At 48.2% G+C, this 24,340-nt stretch overlaps 1 protein-coding gene across 1 annotated transcript; it reads left to right on the plus strand.

Annotated features, from left to right (window-relative positions):
• Positions 1-3,095: 3,095 nt before the first annotated feature.
• Tnfrsf13b (TNF receptor superfamily member 13B) lies at positions 3,096-23,566 on the plus strand. Its single transcript, XM_028857515.2, has 5 exons — positions 3,096-3,190; positions 13,125-13,251; positions 15,205-15,450; positions 21,005-21,184; positions 21,584-23,566. Exons 2-5 carry the CDS (start codon positions 13,146-13,148, stop codon positions 21,805-21,807), a joined length of 756 nt encoding a protein of 251 aa, XP_028713348.1. The 5' UTR covers positions 3,096-3,190; positions 13,125-13,145; the 3' UTR covers positions 21,808-23,566.
• The last annotated feature ends 774 nt before the right edge of the window (positions 23,567-24,340 follow it).

Consider the following 24,340-nt stretch of genomic DNA (forward strand, 5'->3'; position numbering starts at 1 on the left):
GAAACGCCACCATGTGCACAAGCAATGTTGGACAATGATAATGGGCAGCGTTCCCTTTGATTAGGTAATCGCGCTGAGGTACCTCAAGGCCTTCAGGGGGACCGTGCGCAACACAATAGAACGAAGCATTGAAGCAGAGCTGGGGCGGCAGCGTCGTCCCTGTGAGAGCTGCTGGAGGATGTACCTCAGAGACTGAGTCACATGGGAAACACCAAGTCTGAGCTGTCCCAGCCAGCATGATGTAAGCAAAGAGGGGCACGGGAGTGGTCACATCCCCCAGCGGCTCAGCTAAAAAGTTGGAAATGACACACCCAGGTGTTTGGATGGTCCGGGGGTTTGCTCTCTGGACTTATCCCAACTGCCTACGCAGTTTAATTGTTGGAGCCTATTTGGGTAAAGGAACCAGCTCTCCAGCCTTGTAGCGTGCAAAGTGTCTTTATTCCGGGTTCTAAAACTCTGGCCATGTGACTCACAGTGAGAAGCCGGTGGTGCCCCTGGAGACAGCTCAGAAAAGTCTGGTTTCAGAATGAGGTTTGGAAACTGCCAGCTCTATTCTAAGAGAGCACATGTGCACTGGAGCGTCAGCCGGTGGTGGCTGGACGTGACCAGCGGGACCCTCCCCTTCTATCCCCCCCCTCCCCGCCCCGCGCCCGGCCGCTCGCCGTCTCTCCAGAGCAACCAGGGCTTTGTGCGGCTCGCATTTATGCTCAGAACATTGTAAGTATCGGCCCAGGTGGTGTGTGAGATCAGGACAGGTCAGTCTAACACATCCCAGCTCCAGCTGTGGGAGGCACAGGGGGCTCAGCGGTCCCAGAGAGTTTTCCCACACAGGCCTGAGCCCCAGGCAGCTCCCCAGTGAGGCAGCAGAGTCCAGCTCCAACAGGTCCGTGCAGACAGGCGAGGAGGGCCACAGCCCAAGGCACTCCACCAACCCCGAGCTTGCCCTGTTCCCATATGGAGGCAGAATGTTCCTGGTAATGGGTTCTACCCGTCACTTCCTCTGCCCAGCTGTGGTTTTGCTACTGTTCATTAACACTAGCTATGAAAACCTCCCACGGAAGGCTGGGGTTCCATCAAACATCACCCTTTTGTCTCATCTGTCACATATCACATCCCCAGGCACATCATTCTGTGAAAAACAGCACCTGCGTGTGTGTGTATATGTATATGTGTATATATGTACATGTATGTATATGTATATGTGCACGTGTATATGTGTGCACATGTGTATGTGTGCATGTATGTGTATATATGTGCATGTGTATATGCTTATATGTATGTGTGATTGTATATATGTATGTGTTATGTGTCTATGTGTGTATGAATGTGTGTGTATGTTTGTGTGCCGTGTGTGTGTGTGCGTGTGTGTGTGTGTGTGTGTGTGTGTGTGTGTGTGTGTGTGCAGACTACTGTCAGCATCTTGCTCCTCCACTTTTCCTCTCAGTGGCCTGCCCCATCGGCCCAGCCTCTCCCACACTCCCACAGCTGCTGGGGCTTCTCCTTTGACCTCTGCACCCTGGCTCCGCAGCCATCCTCCAGTGGATGGGCAATCGCCTCACTGTCAGCCTCCTGTTGCCGTGAATGAGCTGCCAGCGATGGACTTTCCAGGTTTCAGGGGTCAGCACTGGGTAGAGAGTCCCCTAACATGGCTCTGGGCAGCCACAAGCTCCAGCTGAAGGATGTTCCTATTTCCTTAGATCTTCTGCAGCTGCCTCTGGATCACACACAGAGATTCAACCCGATGGGTGACATTGGTTTGTCATTGATTAGTTTCCTTCCTTCCTTCCTTCCTTCCTTCCTTCCTTCCTTCCTTCCTTCCTTCCTTCCTTCCTTCCTTCCTCCCTCTCTCTCTCTCTCTCTCTCTCTCTTTCTTTCTTTCTTTCTTTTTTGAGCCAATGTTTCTCTGTGTAGCCCAGCCTGTCCTGGAACTTACTCTGTAGACCAGGCTGACCTCGAACTCAGAGATCCACCTGCCTCTGCCTCCCAAGTGCTGGGATTAAAGGTATATGACACCACCACATCCAGCCTGATTTTTTTTAACATGGGGGCCTCCAGTCCCATTTATGTTGGTTGATATAAATGGCAGGAGTCCCTTCTCTTTTGAGGATGAATAGAATCCTGATGTTTATACACACCACAGTTTTCTTATCCAGTCACCCACTGACGACATGCAGGTTGACTCCCTATCTGGGCTACTGTGAACAGTACTGCAATAAACTTTCAACTGTTGGGCTTTCTATCCCTGCAGGATTCTGAAGTCCTGGGAATATGTAGAAATGGAGTTAAAGCCCGAGGTGATCAGGGCTGTAGCACAGATTTTTCCATGTTGCTTATTGGAGGATTCATTGTGTGCTGCCAACTTGCTGTGAGAATGAGCCTGTGGTGGCCAGGTATGGTGGAGCACACCTAAAATCCCAACACTCTAGAATCTGAGACGGGAGAATTTTGAGTTCAAGTTAGCCCTGGGCAGCTTCGTGGCACCTGTCTCAAGAGAACTAAAAACCAAACAAACAATGATCAAGTGACCGTGTGAATGAACACATGCTATTCTCACGATGACTCAAAGATCCATTTTTCAGATGAGAACATGAAGGTACAAGGTCACTGCGTATGTAAGCCCCCACCAAGGCCTTGGACCCTGAAGCAAAGTCCAGATCTGCAGGGTCTGCCCCAAACATAGGCACCTAATGACCTGGGGCAATCACAGATGGCTTCCTGGGAGAGGTGATACTTCAATGGAGAATTGTAGAAGGGACAGCAGGAACTGACCAGGCAGCAACACAGGATGAGGTAGTCCAAGAGGAGGGAAGGACTGAGGGAGGGAAGGCTATTTTGGGAAGACAAGAGCTGTTTGGGCGGCCTAGCCTGGAGAATGGGCACTGAACAGGAACCAGGCCCCTGAAATGGGCCAGGGAAGATCTAGACGTGCCCAAGCCTTGTCATCTCACAGCCAGGTCAAGCTAAGCCGCTACTGCTGTGCCAACAGGGTCAGATCACCCACCTGTACTCCCTGGACTGAGGCGCAGGCGCAGGTCAGCAGGCTAGCTTATTTACATGCCCAGGTCGAGGGGAAAACCCAGGAAGTGTGGCCTAGGCCTAACAAAATCTCAGGCTAATAATAAACGCCCTGAGTAATGAGTGGCGTGGGCCAGGGCAGGCAGGAGGCTGGAGCCAGCGGCACAGGAGCGTGGTGAGTAGCCAGCTGTGGTGGGTGAGGGCCAGGAAGGTGCTCTGGGGGCTGGGGATCCAGCAGTGTCAACACAGGTACAAGCTAGGGCCACTCAGCTTTGGGACAGCCCCCGTCCTGTACCTGGGAGAGGGCTCCGGGTTCGGGTCTTGCCTGCCAGGGAGTCATGGGGTCAGCCAAACAGGTAGGGGCTTCTTTTTGTGTCCACATGCTCCATCTGTTCTCCTTGTGCCCTGGATGGTTTTTAAGTGAATCTGATAGATTTTAGATACCTTAGCGTTTAGAACTCGGTCCCCACTTAACTGTCATGAATTTCTAAGAACTCTTAAAGAACACCTAAGGTGTTGAGCACGAAGTGTCTATGGTGTCCTCGGTGGCTAAGTTCAGCCCAGGTCCTTCGTGGCCCACAGGAGAAATTGGGTTCCATGTCTCAGCCTCTCTCTGTCACCATTCTGTCTCCTTCTTTTCCTTGTTGATTATTGTTGACAAATCAGGGCTGTTTACGTGTAGAGCTGATGGGGTTTTAGGGTTACTTCTAAGGCTCGCCATCAGGACTCAGGGCTCACAGTGGCTCTACCTATCCCCACACGCAGACTTGGCTCAGGTAGGCCCTTGCTAGAATTTTTGTCTCTGTCCAGCAACCATGTCCACCAAGGATGCCAATACATAAGTTTCACAGAGAATCCCATGGGGCAGTGACCAGGGCCACCTTGACCCAAGAGGAAATGTTAGAGGACCTGGGACCAGGAGTGAGGAGTCAGCCAGAGTGCTCTGGAAGCCAGGGCAGCTTCTTGATGCTGCAGTGAGGGTTGAGACAGGTGGAGAGTTCACGCTACCGCTGTTAGCACACTTGCCCTGGGCCTCGGGTGAGCCGCCTCTCTTGACCTACAGAACGGCTCTCGAAACCACAAACCCGCTCTCAACCCTTCAGACCCTCTTGAAGAGTCACAAACAAAGGCTCTGGGAAGTTAAACGTAACAAAAATCCCCTGGCTTAGAAAATAGTTTAGCATTTCTTATATTTGTACCACTATGAAATAGGTACATATTTTTTCGGCTCATAGTTCCTCTATAACAATAAACGTTAAAACAGTTACACATGAAATTAAAAATAGAAAACTATTGGCCAGGTGTAGTGGCGCACACCTTTAATCCCAGCACTCAGGAAGCAGAGGCAGGTGGATCTCTGTGAGTTCGAGGCCAGCCTGTTCTACATAGTGAGTTTCAGGACAGCCAGGGCTACATAGTGAGACCTTATCTAAAAAAAAAAAAAAAAAAAAAAAAAAAAAAGATAATAATTAATAATAATAACAGAAAGCCATTAAAATGAAAGTAACCACCTTTATATAGTTCACATAACAAATAATTTTGTTTTGCTCAAGTGGAAAAATGTTTTGTATGAAAATGAAATAAACCACAAGTATTTGGTTTAATAGCAAAAAGCTGTACTTTGGCCCTCACTGTGTTCTTACAACTGTCTGAGTGTTTCGTTCTAATGGCAGCGTGGGACTGCTTGCTCACATTGGCATCTGACTAGTATTCAAAGACTCGAGGAGTCTTTCCTTCCTCTTTCAAGGTATTCACAACAGCAGCCAAACACGCCATGTGTCCAGCTTTCAAAAGGTGGGAACTGACAAATTCGAGGGTTCAAAGTTGCCTTCCTTAACGCCTGCAGTAAGGGGTGAGGAATGCCATCAGCGTGGAGCTTGGGACAGAAGTACCTGTAGCTGCACCCCGGCTTTGACCTCACGTTCCTCTGTAAAGGAGCCCGCAGCACCACACTGCAGACATGCTAGGTCTTTCTGTGTGATGCAAGCCGCTGTCCTAAGTTTCTTTAGCAGGTTTCAAACAGATCTGCCACAGCGGTCTTCCATGACACAGCAGCTGCCATCATGTCAGGAGGCCTTTAGGAACTGGAGGTCCTGCTGACTGGGCTTCAGGGTCCAGGGGAGTCTCTGTGTTGATCTGAGCCCACTACACGAATCTAGTTTATGAGAGCAATCCCTCCTTCCCTGCTATTCACCAACAGATCTGTCTTCTCAAACCTGCCTTGGCCGCCATCATCCTGGGGGGGTCTTCTGCCCATCCTAGGGCTTGGGTGGTGCTTCTGGGCTTTCCACAGATCTGGGTGGTGGGTGAGAAAGAAGGGTGGACACAGCTCCTTCCCATCGATTAGCTGGCATTTGCCCTCTGTCAACCTGCGTCTCCCTGTCAGATCCGGTGGCTGTGGTGGCTACAGACCTCCAGTGGGTCGTGGAGCCTCTCACGCTGGCCTGCTCATCTAACTCGCTCCACAAGGAGACCAGGAGCTCCACTTAAAGCAAATGATTTTGTGTCACAATTGTACAGCTATGAGCGCAATCTAATTTTAGGAGGTTTCCAAAACCCCAAAAGGAACCCTGTCAATCTTCAATCTCCCACCTCCAGTCTCAGACTACAGCTAATCCATCTCCCATCTCTAGAGATTTGCTTATTTGGGAGATTTTGTATCAGCAGCTTCACTTGGTGTGTGCTCTAACATATAATTAAGGTTTCCCCTCCCCCTCCCTGAGTTTCTCTGTGTAGTTTTGGTGCCTGTCCTGGATCTCGCTCTGTAGACCAGGCTGGCCTCGAACTCACAGAGATTGCCTGCCTCTGCCTCCCGAGTGCTGGGATCAAAGGTGTGTGCCACCATCACCTGGCCCATTCTTTAAAGTTTTAAAGGTGTAACCCTTAGTCTTTGATCAATTTTGAGTTATTTTATAATGGTATTGGGTAAGTACTTGATTCTTTTACATGTGCCTGTCCAGCTTTCTTTCCAAGATTGATTACTGTAACATCTTAACCGTATGACATCCTAATTTGAATGATAGCCACTACTCATTGAAAAGACTGGGTCTTGCCCTTTTGAATGCTCATGCTATTCCTGTAAAGAAGCCATCTGCTCATCCCTGCAAAGGCTTCTTTGTGCCCCCATCCGGCTGCACTGGACCCCTGTCTGCACCGGTGCCACACTGCTGGCTGTGGCAGCTCTGTGCCGTCTCATAACCAGGAAGTGTGACTCTTCCCGCTTCCCCCTTCCTTTTAAGATTATTTTGACTGCCCAGTTCCTTGCAATTCCATTCGAATTTTTGGGATATCCTTTTCTATTTATGTTTTAAAAAACTTGTTAGGATTCTGTTATAGATGATATTATTGGTAGATTATTTGGGGCCGTATTGACTTCTTAAGTCTTCCAGTCTACGAACACAGGTGTCTTTTGACTTGTTTAGGTAATTTCTTTCTACAATATTCTATAGTTTTTGGCATATACTTCATCTTCTTGGTTAAACTTATCAAGTATTTTATTTCTTTTTGTGTCATTATAAGCTAAATTGTTGCTTCGTTTCCTTTAGTGTTGTTCTTTGCAAGGCTATGAAAATTCAATGGCTTTTGATGGTTGATTTTTTTTTTTTTTAAAATCTTGTAACTATGTTTTTATCAACTCCAACAGTTTTATAGTCCTTTTTACTATAAGATCATGTCTTCTGTGGACAAAGATGAACTTACCTTTCTTCATTCCAATTTGGATACCTTTATTTAGTATTATCATTATTATTTTGCCCATGTGCCAGGGTTAGGGCAGGCTTCTACTCTAATTTTATCTGTATCCAGCAACCATGTCCACAGATGCATGTTCACCAAGGACACCAATACCTAAAGTTTCCTGGAGAATTGCATGCATCATTGACCAGAGGCCACCTTGACACAAAAGAAAATACCATAGGACCTGGGACCGGGAGTCAGGAATCAGCCAGAGTGTGTAGTCACCCCAATACCAGGCTGAGCAAAAGGGAGTGAGGGGTACAGTCCTGCCTTGTACCTGGTCTTACCTAAAAACTTTTCAGTTTTCCCCATGAGTACATTAATGTCTGTAAAATCTTTTGTATATGGCCTTTCTTATGTAAAAGGTTTGTTTTTAATCCTAGTTTATTACATCTGGCGTTTTCTTGTTTTCATTTTGTTTAATTAGAAGATGTTGGGTTTTTGTCAAATACCTTTTCTGCACCCATTGGGATGACTGTGTGGTTTCCTTCTTTATTCTTCCAATGTTGTACATTCGGTTTTGTAGAACTGAATACTTGCAGCAGTCTAGGAACAATCCCCTTTGATTCGGTATGCTGACGTTTTGTTGAGGAACTTGCACTTGTATTCATGGACATATCTGTCTGGGGTTTTCTTTTCTTTTAATGCCTCTTTGGGCCTTGACATAAGACGTATTCTGTCAGATAATAATTGTAAATTTGCGTCTGCTCTCTGAGCACTATGTGCACCAAGTGTCTTGCTCTAGGCCTTTATTTTAAGTCTTCTGTGTCCTTTGATCTAAATGCTGGGGTTGGGTGTGGCTAAAGGGGGAGACCGCCTAGTGCTCTAGTCCCTGGGCTCCGTGGGAACCACCACCACAAACAAAAACAAATCTTATAAATAGCATATAGATGAATCTTGTGGGTTTTTGCAAATCTGTCTGCCCGTTTCTGCCTTTAAGTAAGAGAGTTCAGATCATTTACATTTAATATTTTTTTCTGATGAAGACTTATTTCTGCTGTTTATATATTGCTTCCATTTTATTTATTTTGTGCATGAATGTGTGTATGTGTGGGGGCTTCAGTGCCATGGAGAGTGAGTGGAGGTCAGAAGACAACTTGTGGGAGCCGATTTCCTGTTTCCAATTTAAGGGTTCAGGTGATTGAACCCGGGTCATCAGAATTGGTAGTGTGTACCTATACTTACTGAGTCAGGGCACTGGCCCACTCTCTTTTATGTAGATTTCTAATTTATTTCCTTAGTGATTATCTTAAAGATTACATTTAACAAATTGATCTTGTGATATCTCAATTTGAATATCTACTTAGTTTCATTAATATGCAAAACTCTTTTCCTAAAAATCTCTGCCCCTTTCTTTTGATGTTGTTATGTTACATATTTTCTCTTTGAGCACCAAATGACTGTTAATATAGGTTTTTAATAATTGTTTTATGCAGTGTCTATTAAATTATGTAGAGAAATAGGAGTTTCAACTCATAACAAGTATGCATCAATTCTTGCCTTTATAAAGCTTATCTTGGCAGATCTGGTTGTGCAGGGCCCATGATCTCAGGTACCCGAGAAACTGAGGCAACAAGATCACAAGTTCAAGGCTCTCTCTTGGCTAGAGAGGGGGTTCAAAGCCACCCTGGGCCAATTTAACAAGGCCTTGTCTCAAAATAAAACAAAGAAAAGAGCTGGAGATGTCACTCACTGGAAGAGTGCTTATCCAGGATTTGTGAAGCCCTAGGTTCAGTCCTCAGTACCACACACAATTGAGTGCACACACACACACACACACACACACACACACACACACACACACACACACATTAATTGACTATCCAGACATGGTGGCTGGTGCATTCCTTTAATCCTAGCACTCAGGAGGTATAGACAGTGAGTTCCAGGCCAGCTAGGGCTACATAAGGAGACCTTGTCTCAAAAATAAAGTAAAGCAGAGATTGGAGACACGGTTCAGCAGTTAAGAGCGCTAGCTGCTCTTCCAGAAGACCTGGGTTCAGGTCTCACTTGGCAGCCCACAGCTTTTGGTACCTTCAGTTCCAGGAGCTCTGCAGGCACCAGGCATGCACTCAGTACAGAGATGTACACACAGGCAAAACGCCCATATACAGAAAAAGAAAACAAAAGAAAAACTCATGTTTTCTTGTGCAGGGACCTTTAGTAGTGTTTCTCATCCTTTCTTGGGCTCCAAGGCACAGTCCGGCCACTTTCATTACAGAATGAAGGACTCTTGGTAGCCTTTGGTGCCAGAAATGTGATCTCTCAAATTTTCTTTTCCCAGAAATGTCCTAATTTCTCCTTCATTATTGATAGGCAGTTTTGCTCAAGACAACTTGTGGCTGGCAGCTCTTTTCTTCCAGGCCTTGAGATCTCTTATCCCATTCTTTCTCATCTCCATTAGTTTTCCAGAGGGTCCCTTGTACATAATGAGTTGCCTTTCTTTTTATTTTTTTTTCTTCATAATGATGATAATGATGAATGTATACTAGGAGAGAGAGAGAGGGTAGGGGGGAAATGTACATAGGTATGAAGGCCCATGTGTCATACATGGCACACATGTGGAGGTCGGAGGAAGCTTGGGCAGAGTCAGCTGTCTTCTTTAACCCCTATGGGGGCCCCAGGGGTCAAACTGAGCTCGTTGGGGCTTGCGCAGCAAATCTATCTCCCTGGCAACGGTTGCTTTTGTCTTGTACTTTTACAGTTCTCTTTATCCCCAGGGTTCTGTAATTTCATCGTAAGGTTTCATGGCACGGGTTTGAGGTCTTTCTTTCCTCCCTCCCTCCCTCCCTCCCTCCCTCCCTCCTTCACTCCTTTCCTTTCCTTTCTCTCTCCTCCTCTCATCTCCCCCTCCTCTTTCCTCCTTTCCTGGCTTTCTCTCTATGGTCCTAGGGACTGAACCTAGGGCCTCACATGTACTAGGCGAGTGCTCTAGCACTGAGCTGGATCCCAGCCTTTTAAATTTGTATATATTTTATTTACTGCTTTTAGTTTGGAGACAGTCTTGCTAAGCTGGGGAACCTGCCCCAGCCTCCCTGATGGCTGGAGTCATAGGCCTGTGGAAAGCCGGATGAGCTATGATGTTGAGTGTCTTTGCTGGTGCCTGTGGCGATTCTGTCTTCTTTTGGGAAGTGTCTGCTCAAATCTTTTACATGCTCTTAATAAGACTGAGGTTTGCCGGGTGGTGGTGGTGGTGGTGGTGGTGGCGGTGGCGGTGGCAGCGGCGGCGGCGGCGGCGGCGGCGCACGCCTTTTGCCAGCACTCGGGAGGCAGAGCCAGGTGGATCTCTGTGAGTTTGAGGCCAGCCTGGGCTACCAAGTGAGCTCCAGGAAAGGCGCAAAGCTCCGCAGAGAAACCCTGTCTCAAAAAAAAAAAAAAAAAAAAAAAAAAAAAAAAAAAAAAAAAGTTATATTGCCAGTTGTGGTGGTGCATGCTGAAGGAGGCAGAGGCAGGAGGATCACGAGTTCGAGGCCAGCCTGGGCTACACATTAAAAAAAAAAGACTGAGGGTTTTTGTTTGTTTAATAATGAGACACTTCAGTTCACTGCCATCTGGATGCTGCCTCTTGTTGGTCCTTGCTGGGCTCCATGTGAGCAGTTTGCTCCAGTTTTGCAGCCAGTGTCAGGGTGGCTGTCTGCACCGACTGTGCACAGAGCGGCCTTGTGGCATTTTAATCCAGCATGGAGCAGAGGCAGGCGATCTCTTGATTCAAGTTCAATGAGAAAGTGCAAAGCACACAGAGCCCCCCCCCCCCCACCCACACAGATTGCCAAGTAGCGAGAAAACTCTGCAAAAGCAATAGAAATGAAAGCTCACAGGGATTGCTACATGACCAGAATACGCTGCAAAAGAGCAGCGGCCACAAGAGTGAAGAAGATACTTGAGAGCCCCAATCACTGTCTGGGGCTGTCTTTCACAGGGTTCAAGAGAAGGAGGAGTCTGGTGTCTAAGGGGGTAATAAGGGCACTTCTCTGTTTTGGTTGCTAGATTAGGTCATATAACCATTTTTTTTTCTATTGCACATGTCTCTTCCTATAGTGCATCTGATTTTAGTCATATGTGTAACCAATTATGAATGTGCATAAGCTGGTAAATAGGGGGTGCTCCCGAAAAGTTCCTGGCCTGAGGAAGCAGTTTTGTCTTACCAGATAGGCACCCAAACCCAGTTCAAGTTGGATTGGCCTCGCTGTTCTTCCTACTGCTACATTAGGAATATGTTTGAATAGAAACTACATTTGATGGCTGTTAGGGGCAGAGCAACTTAAGTTGTTCAGAGAGAGGTGTAGTTCCATGCAGGTGGGGGTCTGAGGTTGGCAGTACATTGTTTGAAGAGGGATGGGTATGTAGTATGTACAGGCGAGGGGGCTGGGCAACCAGGAGACAGGCTTACATAACCAAAACCAAGTACCCTAGGCCACCAAACTATCTCTGTGTTTGCCTGCCTTGGTGACGCCAGCTCTGTGACGAAGGTCATCTTGCTCCAGTGTGCCTGGATGTCACTCTGCCCACTGTGACCTGGCATGGCTCTGCTCCACTGTGGCCCAGTGCTGCTTTGGTCCTGTGTGATTGGTCATGATCCTGGCCACTGTTGGAGAGACTTTCCCACAGAGGGTGCCTTTCGCATCTCCCCACAGTCCATTTCCCCATCCATGTTTGCCAACCTCTGCCAGCCCCAGGGTGGAGAGAATGAGTTTTACATGCCTGACACGTGGTGCTTAGGTGCAGGCTGGAGGAGGGGAGGGAGGGAGGCCCATATCAGGAGGCAGAGTCTCCTCACTCCCAATGCCAGGAACACCTCGTGCTGCCCCTGGGCCTGCCGACTTCCGGAGTGTTGCTCCCACCTGCTGCTCACTACCCTCTGTCTCTGAGGACTTCCGATGGAGCTACATGCACGCCTTTCATCCCAGCACTCGGGAGGCAGAGGCAGGTGGATCTCTGTGAGTTCGAGGCCAGGGAGTTCGAGGCCAGCCTGGTCTACAGAGTGAGTTTCAGACAGGCTCTCGAAAAAAACAAAACAACAACAAAGCAAACAAACAAAAAAGAAAAGGTGGAAGAACTCTACACTGAGTGCCTGCTGTAGGTGTGGCACTGGCCAGGCCTGCTTTTAAAAACTTTGTTCATTTAGCGGACACTCTACTAAATCCTGAGGACCCACCACTGGACAGAAGGGTAGGACCAGGCCTTGCCAAATGATGCCCATGGTGAATCTAATTAATGGTGGGAAGCAGCCACACACTCATGGATGCCAAGGCCACAGTGAGGAGCAAGAAGGGGGTGCGTGGTAGTGGGAGGCAGTAGGGTCCCCTGAGGTCCATGCTCTGATGCTCAGAAAGGAGGAGGGTCTCAGGAGGCAAAGAGATCGAAGAGATGAAGGAGCCTTGGCTGGATGAGGCATACTGTCCTGGGGCTGGAGGGATGGCTCAGTGGTTAGGAGCACTTACTGCTTTTGCAGAGGACCCAGGTTTGGTTTCAAGCACCCACATAAAGTAGCACACCTATGACCTATGACTCCAGTTCTAGGGGATACGGTGCTCTCTCCTCACCTCTACAGACACCAGGAGTAAATGTGGTGTATAGACATACATATACACAGACATGCATAAAATTAAAATAAAGCAATCTTTTTTTTTAATAAAAAAAAAAGATACTTTATTCTCTGTGCATGAAGGTCTCCACATGGACCACTAGGCAGACAATGGTAGGTACCTAGGCACATGCCTGCCCACATGCAGACCAGCACACAGGCCTCACAGACATACAGGCTTATAGGCAGACATACACAGACAAGCTGGCAAAAGTGAACGCTAAAGCCCTTGCTTCTGACCTCAAAACCATATTTATAGAGAGTCACACAAAAATGGCATTCTTCAAAGACAGCTAGAGAAGAGATGACATCATCGTTTGCTTTGGATTCCCCAGACATCCAGTGTCAGGTATTTTATGCTAACTCATAGACCCCTGATGTCTACCATTAGCCATCTCAGCCCATGCTGGACGTCTATATCAGTGTCAGGTTGTCTAAACATAAATTGGTCCTTACAGCCCTCTGTTTCCCACAGTCCCCTATGGGTTTCCCACAGTCCCCTATGTTTCGACAGATGTCAAGGATGATGGGGAAATAAGCAGAGACCCTGGGGAGGAGGCCTGGTACACAAGAAGGACAATGTGGGGACAGACAGGATGCAATTGTATCAGGGAGGGACCCTCAGAGAAACCAGTTTATAAACGGGAACCAGGATAAAAAAGTGAAGAACCCACCCCGGATTGCAGCTGGGGTTGGAAGCCGACTTTGTCTGTCCCAGAATGCGGCAGGAGAGGCTACCTGGTTCTGTTTGGCCATCTGCTCTCCTAATGCCCCATCTCTCTTTCCACAGGACTGGTGGCTAGGGGTGACTATGACATCCTGCCCCAGAGAGCAGCACTGGGACCCCTTGACAAAAACCTGTGTCTCCTGTGTCTCCTGCAGTCAGAGGAGCCAGCGTACCTGTCCAGACTTCTGCAGTGAGTTCTGGAGTCTGAGCACAGGGGCCATTCCCTCGCCTGCCCCAGACTCTCTGGTCCATCTGCAGCCAGGGGGAGGAGCAGGGATGGAGGAATGATATGCCGTATGTTCTCTTTCTCCTCAGCCTTTCAGCTCTTTGTACATGGCCATTCTTTCCTGCCTCGTGCCCTTGAAAATTGCCTGCTCCCCCGCCTGGAATGCATTTCTCTAATCTTCTCTTAGCTTCTTCTCACTCAGCCTTCAGTGCATCTTATCGATATCCTGGAGGATTTCTCTGACTACATGAAGAAGGAATTAGTCCTTCATCTCTATCTCCTCCTTAAAAAAATGTTTTTAAGTTTATTCTTTGGTAATTCAAGACATAATACATCATATCTCTCTCTCTCTCTCTCTCTCTCTCTCTCTCTTCTCTCTCTCCTCCTTTTTGACAGGTCTTATTATGTGACTCAGGCTAGTCTTGAACTTGAGATCCTCCTGCCTCAGCTTCTTTGTACTGGGATTACAGGCATGTACCACCTCCCCACTTCTATTATTGCTTTGCTGTGAAACATTTTACTATGGAAACCATCAAATATATAAACATGGGGACAGGAGAGCACAGCACACCCACATGCATGTCTTCAGAAATTGTTAAAACTTACCCTTTTCATTTCCAATCCCATTTTTTCCATTCATGTGTTTTTCAAACATTTACTGATTATCTCTCAGTTTTAAAACTTAGTTTGTGTGTGTGTGTGTGTGTGTGTGTGTGTGTGTGTGTGTGTGAAGATACTTTTGGTAGTCAGTGCTCTTCTTCCACCATGTGGGCCCCAGGGATCAAACTAGGTAAACTAGGTAGTCAGTCTTGGTGACAAACACCTATCCTGTTGAACCATCTGGTCTACCCTTGTATAGTTTAAAGACATTTAAGACTCCTTTAGTCTTAAAGAGGGAAAGCTTGCGGCTTCAGGGGGGTCTCAATCCATGTCACTTAGCTCTCTATTTCTGGGCATGTGCTGGAGGTAGCTTATTGGGGAATAAGTGGATAGTGCCCCCCTTCCCGGATGGACTTCCTCCAAGTAGGCCTATGTCCTGCCTTCCTGGCTGTGAAGCTGTGGGTGGATTCACTCACCCGGGAGATTAGCTTCCCATGATCTCTTCACCAGATGGGACCCTTGGGGGCAACACTACCTGTGTAGGTTGCTGTGGTTCCCACGTGTTACCAAACATATCACCACGGACTTTCCCAGCTCCCTCCCCAGCTCTCCAAAGAGGGTTCTGGCATTTTCTCTTCTATTCCTTCCACTAACTTAAAGTACATTTCTCCTTCAGGAGATTTGAAAATTCAAATAAACAATTTATATGACAATATAATCACCTAGATATTAATTTTAAGATGTGTAGAGGGGGCTGGAGAGATGGCTCAGCAGTTAAGAGCACTTGCTCATTTGCAGAGGCCTCAGTCCTGATCCTGGTACCCACACCATGGCTCACAACCATTCCGAGGAGTCTCATACTCTCTTCTGAACTCCACAGGCACCAGGCACACATGCGCTGCACATACATACATACATGCAGGCAAAGCACTCATGCATATAAAGGAAATCTAAAAAACTTAAATATATGTAGAAACCCACCATGTTTGGAAACTAAGAAGTTTGAAGAATTTATGGGTCAAAGAAGAAACAACAACAACAACAAGAAACAGAAACTGTAGCCGGAAGTTTGGGGCTCTCGTCACAAGAAACATCTTGAAACAGGAAGATACATATAAATATAGATACAAATATCAGAATGTGAATCTTACAGCTAGAGAGCACCCAGAGGGCACAACTGTCCTGGACTTGCTGTTTTCACATTGAACTATGTAGGGTTGGTTTGTTTTTGTTTCTTTACTTCGACAGAGTTTATTGTCAGACCCCAAGCGCCTAACAGCCTGTAACACCCATTAGCATTTTCTTTCTGTCTCACAGAGTTCCTCGGTTGCCGCAGAGAGCAAGGCAAGTACTATGACCACCTCTTGGGGGTCTGTGTCAACTGTGACTCCACCTGCACACAGCACCCCCAGCAATGTGCACAATTCTGTGAGAAAAAGGCCAGAAGCCAGGTGAACTTCCAGCCCGAGCTCAGGAGACCACAGGCCAGGGAGGTGGAAGCCAGGCCAGGCAACTCAGGAAGACACCAGGGATCCGAGCAGGGAGGCTTGCAGGCAGTCCCAGGTAAGTGACTAGAGGTCAATGCCTATGGTACCTGAGGATCAAGATGGGTAGGAGGAGACCAGGCAGCCGGCTGCAATAACAAGTGTCTTTGGTTCAAGAGGCCTAGACTCTAGGCAAATAGCCAGAAGCCAGGGAGGTCACTCCAGGGTAGAAAAATTATTGAGACAAAAATTTCAGAGGTCTATGGGTCACTTTAATACACACGCATTGTGTATACTGCTCAAATCTGATGCTTCAAACATGAAACCAAGTCTTTGTAGTGAAATTATTCCAAATCTAAGTTTTCCCTTGATACTGTGCAGTGCTGGCGCTGGACCCCGATCCCCATGGCGCTAGTCAAGTGGCCAGCTGCCGAGTCATGCACACATTGCTCTAGCTTCTGAGACACCCAACGCATTGGCATGGTCTACCCAGCCTCCCAGGGTTGTCCCTTTCTACGTAGCCTCTCTGAGCATCTCATTCTATGGGAGCAAACAGGGCCCAGCCCAGAACGGAGTTGAAGAGAATGATTCCACAGTGCCTGGTGGAGGTGGCAATTTTTTTTGGTAAACGAAAGAATTAAATAATGAGAGGGAAATGAAAGAATAAAAACTCAAGTCAACTGTGATGGCGAAAGCTAACATTTATTTGTCTGAGAGGTGGTAGCCCAAGACAGCATCTGAACCTGCAGAGGAATGCAGATTACATGGTGTGTGTGTGTGTGGGGGGGTGGCACTCTAAGGGTACAGAAGGAAGAGGGAAGGGTCTTGCCAGGGCCAGAATGAGGAAGTGAGCTGCTCTTCTACACGAACTGTTTCTTGGAAGGCAGGATGGAAGATTGGTCACTTGCTTTCCCCTGACCCTCCAGGGGATTAGCTGCTTTCTGAGAATCCCATGGTGGCAGATTTCCTGGGAACTTGGGCTTGTTTTAGGGTGTCAGTTTTGCATGAGGGGCTAGGGGTGAAATTTCCTTTAATTCCAGATCCTATACATATGAGGGATGGGGGTGCTGTTTTCTATCTGTCTACTTTCCGATGGGGGAGCATCACCTCGGGGTTCCCACGTCTAGAGTGACTCTAGAGGGGGGTTGTCCTCATCTCGTGTGGGGGACCAGGGGATGGCAGTGATGCAGTCTAGGAGAAACTGAAGAAAGTGTTGAAAAGACAGGGTAAACTGAAAGTGTGAGCCTGTTAAGGAGGAAGGGGATAAGAGGAGAGGAGCCAGGATGGGCAGGAACCAGGAGTCCATCCAGAGGAGGCTTGTTGCTGAGATTTCTGTGCCGGTCTGGAACCAGTTTTGATCTGTTGGCGTAGAAGGATCATTGTTCCCGGGGGAGGGCCTGGCGTGTGTGGAGCTGATCTGGAATTTTAGGCTGTCTGAGAGCGGCTGAGACAGAGAGGTTAAAGAAACCCCTTTATTGTCCTGGGAGGATGCCCAGAGTGGTGAGAAGAGGGGCCAGTTGGACGGCCCACTTTGCTCTTACTGATTCAGGTGTTATTGATGCAGGGATTAGGGCTCCGTGGGGGACGAGGGGAACGGTGGAAACCGATGGGTAAGTATAGGTACCGGTCCAGCCCCTGGGCAAGCACACATATGAGACACTTGCCTGGCAACCCCAAAGAGCCGCGCTTTATAGGAAAGACAGGGAACGGTGTCACAGTGCTTGTCTGGTGTTCGATGATTCCCTCTGCAGGGCGCTTTAGGTTTATCCGGTCGCCACAATGGAGGCGTGTCCCAGGAACAGGGCAGCGAAAGGCTGCAAGCTGACTGGGAAGACAGGTCTATTTCAGTGAATTAATTAGTTCGTTCTGAGCTGGGAAAGGTCGAGGGAACACTGGGGTTGTCTAGGAGCCCACAGGCCGTGGCAGCAGCGTCAGGTTTGAACGGGGATGGGTGGTTCCGGATTTGAAAGGATTTTCCTAGAATGGGGAAGGCAGGTCTTCCTCCCTGTCCCGCGGTACTCGGAACCGGAAGAGGATTCAGACAGATGGAAAACCGTGGACAGTGCCGGGGGGCCGTTGGTAAGGCTGTGGTTCAGATAGTCCTGTGAGCAAAGGTGGCGATGGTGAGGATGGTGATGGTGAGGATGGTGAGCATGGTGATGGTGATGGTGGTGATGGTGATGGTGGTGATGGTGATGGTGAGCATAGTGATGGTGATGGTGAGGATGGTGATGGTGGAGATGGTGGTGATGGTGATGGTGGTGATGGTGAGCATAGTGATGGTGATGGTGAGGATGGTGATGGTGGTGATGTGAGGATGGTGATGGTGAGGATGGTGATGGTGGTGATGGTGAGGATGGTGATGGTGGCGATGGTGAGGATGCACTGGTGAGGCTGGAGGAGACTGGCAGGAGTGGACACAGAGTAGTCCTGTGATGCTGGCTTATTTCTGACTGGGGAGGAGCGAGTTTCCCAAGGTCTTGGTGAGGATGAGCCCAACCCATTTAGGAAGTCCCTCTTTACTGTGTCACGGGCCCCCCGGGAGCTTTCTGGGAAGTGAAGGCCTGGGTGTGAGGCAAGCTGGTCCAGGAGTGGGGCAGGGAACGCTTGATTAGCAGTTCGAGACCAGTGAGACACCCGAAAGTGGGGCAGAGGGGAAAACCCTCTACAGAACAGAGGGGGACTTGGGAGCCCAGATCCAGTTTCTCCTGAAGAGCCAGGCTTTGATTTTTAAGTCTTGGGAGGGTCTTTTCCTCCAATTTAGGGTTGGTCAGTTTTGTTTCTTGTTGGTTTTTTGTTTGTTTGTTTGTTTTGTTGGGGCAGTGTTCTTCTATGTAGTCCCAGCTGTCCTAAAACTTGCTGTGTAGACAACACACCTCAAACTCGCAGAAATCCACCTGCCTCCGCTTCCCAAGTGCTGGGATCGAAGGTGTGTGCCTCCATGACCAGCAAGGGTTAGTTGGGACAGATTTGAACAGTGACAGGGTAGCTGACCGGCTCATAACTGTGGCCTCCCACTCTGGCTTTGAATTCATATCGTAGGGCCAGGCCATCAGCAGGGTCCCCACTGAGAAACACCAGTCGGTCTTTGTTTTAAGCTGCTGGTCTTTTGCCTCAGGTAAGAAAGAAGCTGGCTGTCTCGGAAGTTTGCCATCTTTACTACCTAGACATGGCCTTCTCCCTATCTGTCTGCCTACCAGAGTCTGTCCAACCAGTTCCTCATCCCCCCTTCTCAGACATCACCCTAACTGCTGAAGGGCTTGGAGGCACAGGCTGCTCTAACTGCTTATGCGCTGGCAAAGGGGTGGTGTAGAATGGGGCAGCATTTAGAGCCCCTCAGAGGAGGGTCCATCTGAGGGACCATAACACTTCACAAACAGGGGCAAAGCTCCGGAACCTTAGACAGTCGAGTGATGACAATGTGCAGCCTTGGCGTGAGCTATGTGAGCAACAGAGCATCTGCAGCACACGAAAAGGAAGACTGTTCACTTACTACAATTCTCACTGGGGGTGCAACGAAAATGGTTGGACAGGCCAAAGAACACGTGACAGGCTCTGGGTCAGTGAGACTGATGATTTGTTGCCATCATCAACAGGGTGGTGTATCTACATGGAGGAGACCGTGTTTAAGTTCAGAGGTCTCCTCTACTGCAACCTCGGGAGGAATGTTAAGAGGCAAAGTTAGGGGCTGGGGAGTTAGCTCAGTGGTAGAGCGCTTGCCTAGTATGCGCAAGGCCCTGGGTTCGATCCTCAGCTCCACAAAGAAAAAAAAAGAAAAAAAAACGATAAACTATGAATCATTTTAAAAAAAAGAGGCAAAGTTAATAAGGAAAATGTAACAAGTTTTGTTTTGTAATCATACAACCAGGTGGGCCATGTACAAAACCCTACAGAAAGAATAGCTGTTTGTTACAACAGACTCCAGTTTGTATAAGGAGTGAATGCTGGAAACTGAGAGAACTCAAAGTCAGCATCGAATCGACAACTAAAAAGAGAAATAGAATGCCATCAGCTTTTTTTTTTTTTTTAATAGGGTTGTCCAGTAATGTCTCACGGACACTACATGGGTATTCTGAATAATTTCCCCAAACCTGTGAGTGTGAGGTACAAAATGTCCAGAACAGGCCTGTCAGTGCATAGAGATAGAATGCAGATGAATGTCACTGGGGGCCAGGTGAGAGGAAATGGGCAGGGACCATGAATGGGACACGACGTTTTCATTGGAGATAGAAATAGTCTCAAATTAGGGGGTAGAGATGGTTGTGCAACTTCATGAATGTGCTTTAAAAAAAAAAAGGAACATTCAAAATTCACTAAGTGGTGTATGTGATGATTTACAAATTACAGCCCAGTTTTTAAAACAAAGGTATTGACCCCCCCCTTTATCTTTGACCCCCTTAATCAGGGAACAGAAGAATTAAGGAAAGTCCAGTACAAAAGCACCTGGCACCCAGAGCAGGCTGAACTATTATAGAGACATTATGCTTTCTCAGTGAGAAAACATTTCAAGCACTTAAGAGATTAATAAAGAAAAAACTTCTGAATAATAGTGTGTGATTAATTCTGGCCAATGCACAAAAGGGAATCTGCCCTGAACAGAAAACCCCCTCAATTTATATAGGCTCAAGGCCCCAAGTTACACTTCGAGCAATTATACATTGTTCTACAGAGACAGGTTTCCAAGGTTTGGATGTTTGAACAGACGGGGAGATTTACAGTGCAAAGTATTGTCATAGTTATACCAGACAGACCAGCCCTGCTTTTCCCAAGGCACAGTTAACTGGGTCCTCCTGCCTGCTGGCAGAATTCTGCTCATCCTGATTAGAGGCTCTGGGATGAATTACCATTGCCAGCCAGGGCTGTCCTCTAAACTGCCTGACAGACCAGTGCTCATTGTTAAACATCTACTTTTGTTCAATTTAATGTTTATTGATAAATCCTATATAACATAAGTTTATTACTTCCACTCCCTCCTTCAAGGGAGTGGTCCCCCCACTTCTCTAGCACAGAGTATACCCTAGTTCCCAAATAGCAGGACCTAGGGGATCATTTGGAAAGAGCAGTGTCAGGAGCAGAGAGCTGTGGCCTGGGACAAGGTCTTAGTCCCTCATCCATAGCCTGAGGTTCAAGTCTTGAGCTGTTAAGTGTCCGATGCCCCACCCTGGAGTCCTTCTGTTTCACACCTGCACCCAGACTCCTTAGCCATCTCCCTGGTCCTGATTTCAAGTCCAAGCTCACCCTGGTGTTAGGAGGAGTCATCCTTCTTGGACTGCCATTCTTACATACAAGCATGCACGCATCTGTCTCTGGGTCTGCCTACCTCCAAAGCATGTGGAGAGAACAGAACAGGCCAGCTCCAGAGAGGCCCAGCTTTAAGGTCTTGGAAAAATGTGCCATCAGTTTGGGACGGAAGGGGCCAGGTCCCTCAGAAAGCATAGCAGTGACATCTTGGGGCCAGGAAAGGAATCTCATTGTTTGGGCCTAATGAGGTAAAAAGAAAGCCCATGGTAGGGCGGGCACTTAGTCTTCGAATGGGGGAGGGTATGAGTAGCTGCAGGCCTGAACATAACACCTTTGTGAGAAGGGAACACTGGGTGGGTGCCCCCCCTGAACTCCTGTTCTTTGTCTTTTAGCATCCACAGGACTGAGGCTGAGCAGCGACCAGCTGGCCCTTGTCTATTGTACTCTGGGGCTCTGCCTCTGCGCTATCTTCTGCTGTTTCTTGGTGGCCTTGGCTTGCTTCCTCCGTCGAAGAGAGCGGCTTCCGAGCCAGTGTTCAGGGCCATGTGGGCCACAGGCAAAGTCTCCCCACCGTAAGTACGGAAAGCCAGGCCCCTTTCAAGCACAAGCGCCGGCAGGCAGTCTCCCCTTCCCTATCCACCGCTACCCCTACTTCCGGGCGGACAGGTTCTGAGTCCACTGGAGTGGCCTGGGCATCCTGAAGCATCTCCGAGCAATCAGGTTCAAACAGCAGGATCAGGAGAGAGTGGGTGTCAGGTTGCTAGCTTTGGCTTTGGCAGGAGATCCAGAAAGGGGGGGGTCACCCAGGGGCGGGAGCTAGATGATGTCGGGGTTCAGAGAGAAGTGAACCTAGCCTTGACAGCCTGCTCAGGGGCACGCAGGACGAAGAGTCCTGGGGTGGCGCTGGGTTCGGGGACCAAGCAGTGTGGCGCGGCCCTCGGTGCCTACAGCACCCTCTTCTGTCCCCTCAGGCCCAGCGATGGAGGCTCGCAGTGAGGTGGCCTTGCCACCCCAGCCCGTTGAGACGTGTAGCTTCTGCTTCCCGGAGCGCAGCTCACCCACACAGGAGAGTATGCGCACGCTCGGGATTCTCGGCTTAGCGGGCACAGCAGCCCCGCAGCCTTGTGTGCGCGCATCGGTTGGCGGCCTGGGTGTCGTGCGCGTGCCCATCGGGGACGCTGGTCCGGGAGCCTGACAGCCAGTGAAGGAGACAATGAAGAAGATGGAGTGCGAGAGGAGGGGAGGAATGGAGAGGAGACTAGGGGAAGAAGACACAGCCCGGAAGAGAGACAGCCCGGCTGCACCCACCGCAATGAAGCAACCACCTGCAGTGCCCCCAACCCCAGCACCCCCTGCGCCACTGTGTCCCATACTTTAGGCAGAGCAGTCAACCCGTGTGCTCCTCTTTAGTGGAGAAAGATGGAGAATGGCCGGCACCTGGAGCATTGTTCTCATAGCTGTTACAAACAAGGGTTCTTCCCTAGGGCCTTAGACAGATAGCTGAGTGCACTTTGTATGTGTTTGTGAATTAAGTAATTTGCATGTGTATGTGCAGATGCTGGGTTGTGTCGTGTGCATGTGTACATGAATCGTGTGTCTGTATAAGTCACGTGTATATGTATGTGTGTGAATTTGGTGCAGGCAAGTATGTGTGTTCACATGTGTGTGTGGCTGATGTGATGTAGCCAGGAAGGTGAGGGCCTCCAGGTGAAGGCCAACCATCTAAAAGAATGACGAGTGTTCCCTGGACCTCACCACGAGTATGTTCAATTGCACTCATTTTAATGAGCACCTATGCTTATCCTTCTAGTTGCATTTAAACCTCCAGGTGCATGAAAATATCCTCAGAAGCCTTTTCCCAGCAAGCTGAAGTGTGAAATTTCATCCTTCCTACCCTGGTACTTGGCAGACCTACCTACCCCAAAGGCCACACAGCAGGGGCCCCTGTTCTCACTACCCACAGCCAGCGGGCTGCACAGGAATGAGGCTGCCATTCACAGCAGAACAGATGGCAGCGCTAGTAACGCAAAGCAGCTGTCCACAGTTTGGAAGGCGGCAGTCAAGGTGACTACAGAATTGGCTCATCCTGAGGCTGCATGTGCAGTCTGTCTTTGGCTTCTTACCCTCGTGTCATGCTAAACTTTATTCTCATTCTCTCTCTCTCTCTCTCTCTCTCTCTCTCTCTCTCTCGTCATTCTGCCTTTTAGATTTCATGTTGTGATCCACCTAATGATTTCATTTTGACTTCTCTGTAAAAGCTTCATCTCCAAGAAGGGCCACATTCGAAGCACTAAGGGTTAGGATTTCAACATAATGAGTTTTCGGGGACAAATTCAATCCACTACAGAGGTCCTAGGAGCTCTTTGTTGACAAGCTGGCATCCAACAAGTTCTTGTCCAAGATGTGTCTCCGTCAAGTACTGAGCCAGCCTACATCATTACCATGCCCACCATGGTCAACCTCCTACAACAGGGTTGCTAGGAAGCCCCTGACCCCTGCTACAGACACATGCTGTCTGTGTGCTGAGGAACACCCCAGCACATGCTCAGAGTCAGATGCCAATGCTCAGCTTCTCTGGGAGATAAACCTATTTCTAGTCTTTAAGATTTATGGTTTTACAATTCTGCTCATCCAACCCCAAGGAGCTGTGAATACAAGATGTTTCTGGAACTGGGGGTGGGGAAGGAGAGGTACCAAGACACAGGGTGCTGAGAACCCAGCTTCAGCTTCAGTTAAGGACAATATTGAGAGTGTTTGGTCAGCTTTTCAGAGGCTCCTCTGTGTAATTTTTTAACTTTCTCTTTGTAAAGGAAGGGCTCTTTTGCCAATTTTATCTGTTGTTTTGGGTCAGCGTGCAGAATATAGCCTGATTTGACTTGCATGGTCCCCTTAAACAAATTTTTTTTATTGGTATATACTAACTGAATAAAACTGGTTTTGCTGCAGCTTTTTCATGCCTGTATACAATGTGCTTTGGTAGTCTCCCCTACCCCACAATTCCCTCCTTTCACTGGTCTCTACATAAATCAGTACTGTTCTAATTACATGTCTTTAAAAAAAATATCTAGGGCATGGTGATTTAGCTCAGTGGTAGAGCGCTTGCCTAGCAAGCACAAGGCCTCAGTTCGGTCCTCAGCTCCAGAAAAAAAAATCTAGATTCTGTAAATGTGAGAAAACCTGGTGTTTGTCTTTCTTAATCGTATTTTCCTTAATACGATTTCTCATTGCAACCATTTTCTCGAAGATGATAAATTTTTATTCATTCACAGCCTCTTCATTTCTTGATTTTCTTACCTGGGTTTTTGGGCCAGCCTCCCTTAGCCTCTTTGATGATATTTCTTCCCACCATGGATCAGTGTTCCTGTAAAGGACCAGGTGTGGCCAGCCAGTGGTGTGCACTGTGGCTGCACTGTAGGGTAAAAAGGGCCAGTGAAAGCATACCCTGGCCCTGAGACCAGAGCCGAGGAATTATACCCTACCTCTAGTCAATTCAGGACTTGAAATTCAACGAATCCCTGAGCACAAAACCTAACCAATCCCCAAGCATAAAAAACAGCCAACCCTTGAGTACGAAATCCAACCAATCTCTGAACTTGTCCCAAGAAGCCCTGCCCCTAAGAAACTCTATATAAACCCTGAATCTGTTCAGTTTGCTGCCGCCTTTTCCCACCCTGGCAGAGGCGGCCACTCCCCTGGATTCCTCCTTCCCAATAAATTTCCAGTGAGAT

The sequence above is a fragment of the Peromyscus leucopus genome, chromosome 8b, assembly GCF_004664715.2.
Source record: "Peromyscus leucopus breed LL Stock chromosome 8b, UCI_PerLeu_2.1, whole genome shotgun sequence".
NCBI classification, from domain to species: Eukaryota; Metazoa; Chordata; class Mammalia; order Rodentia; family Cricetidae; genus Peromyscus; species Peromyscus leucopus.

Excerpts from the sequence above, each read along its gene's own strand:
- Tnfrsf13b (XM_028857515.2), top strand. The coding sequence starts at position 13,146 with ATGACATCCTGCCCCAGAGAGCAGCACTGGGACCCCTTGACAAAAACC. Across the intron at positions 13,252-15,204 it reads TACCTGTCCAGACTTCTGCA|AGTTCCTCGGTTGCCGCAGA; the intron begins GTGAGTTCTGGA and ends TCTGTCTCACAG. Across the intron at positions 21,185-21,583 it reads ACAGGCAAAGTCTCCCCACC|GCCCAGCGATGGAGGCTCGC; the intron begins GTAAGTACGGAA and ends CTGTCCCCTCAG.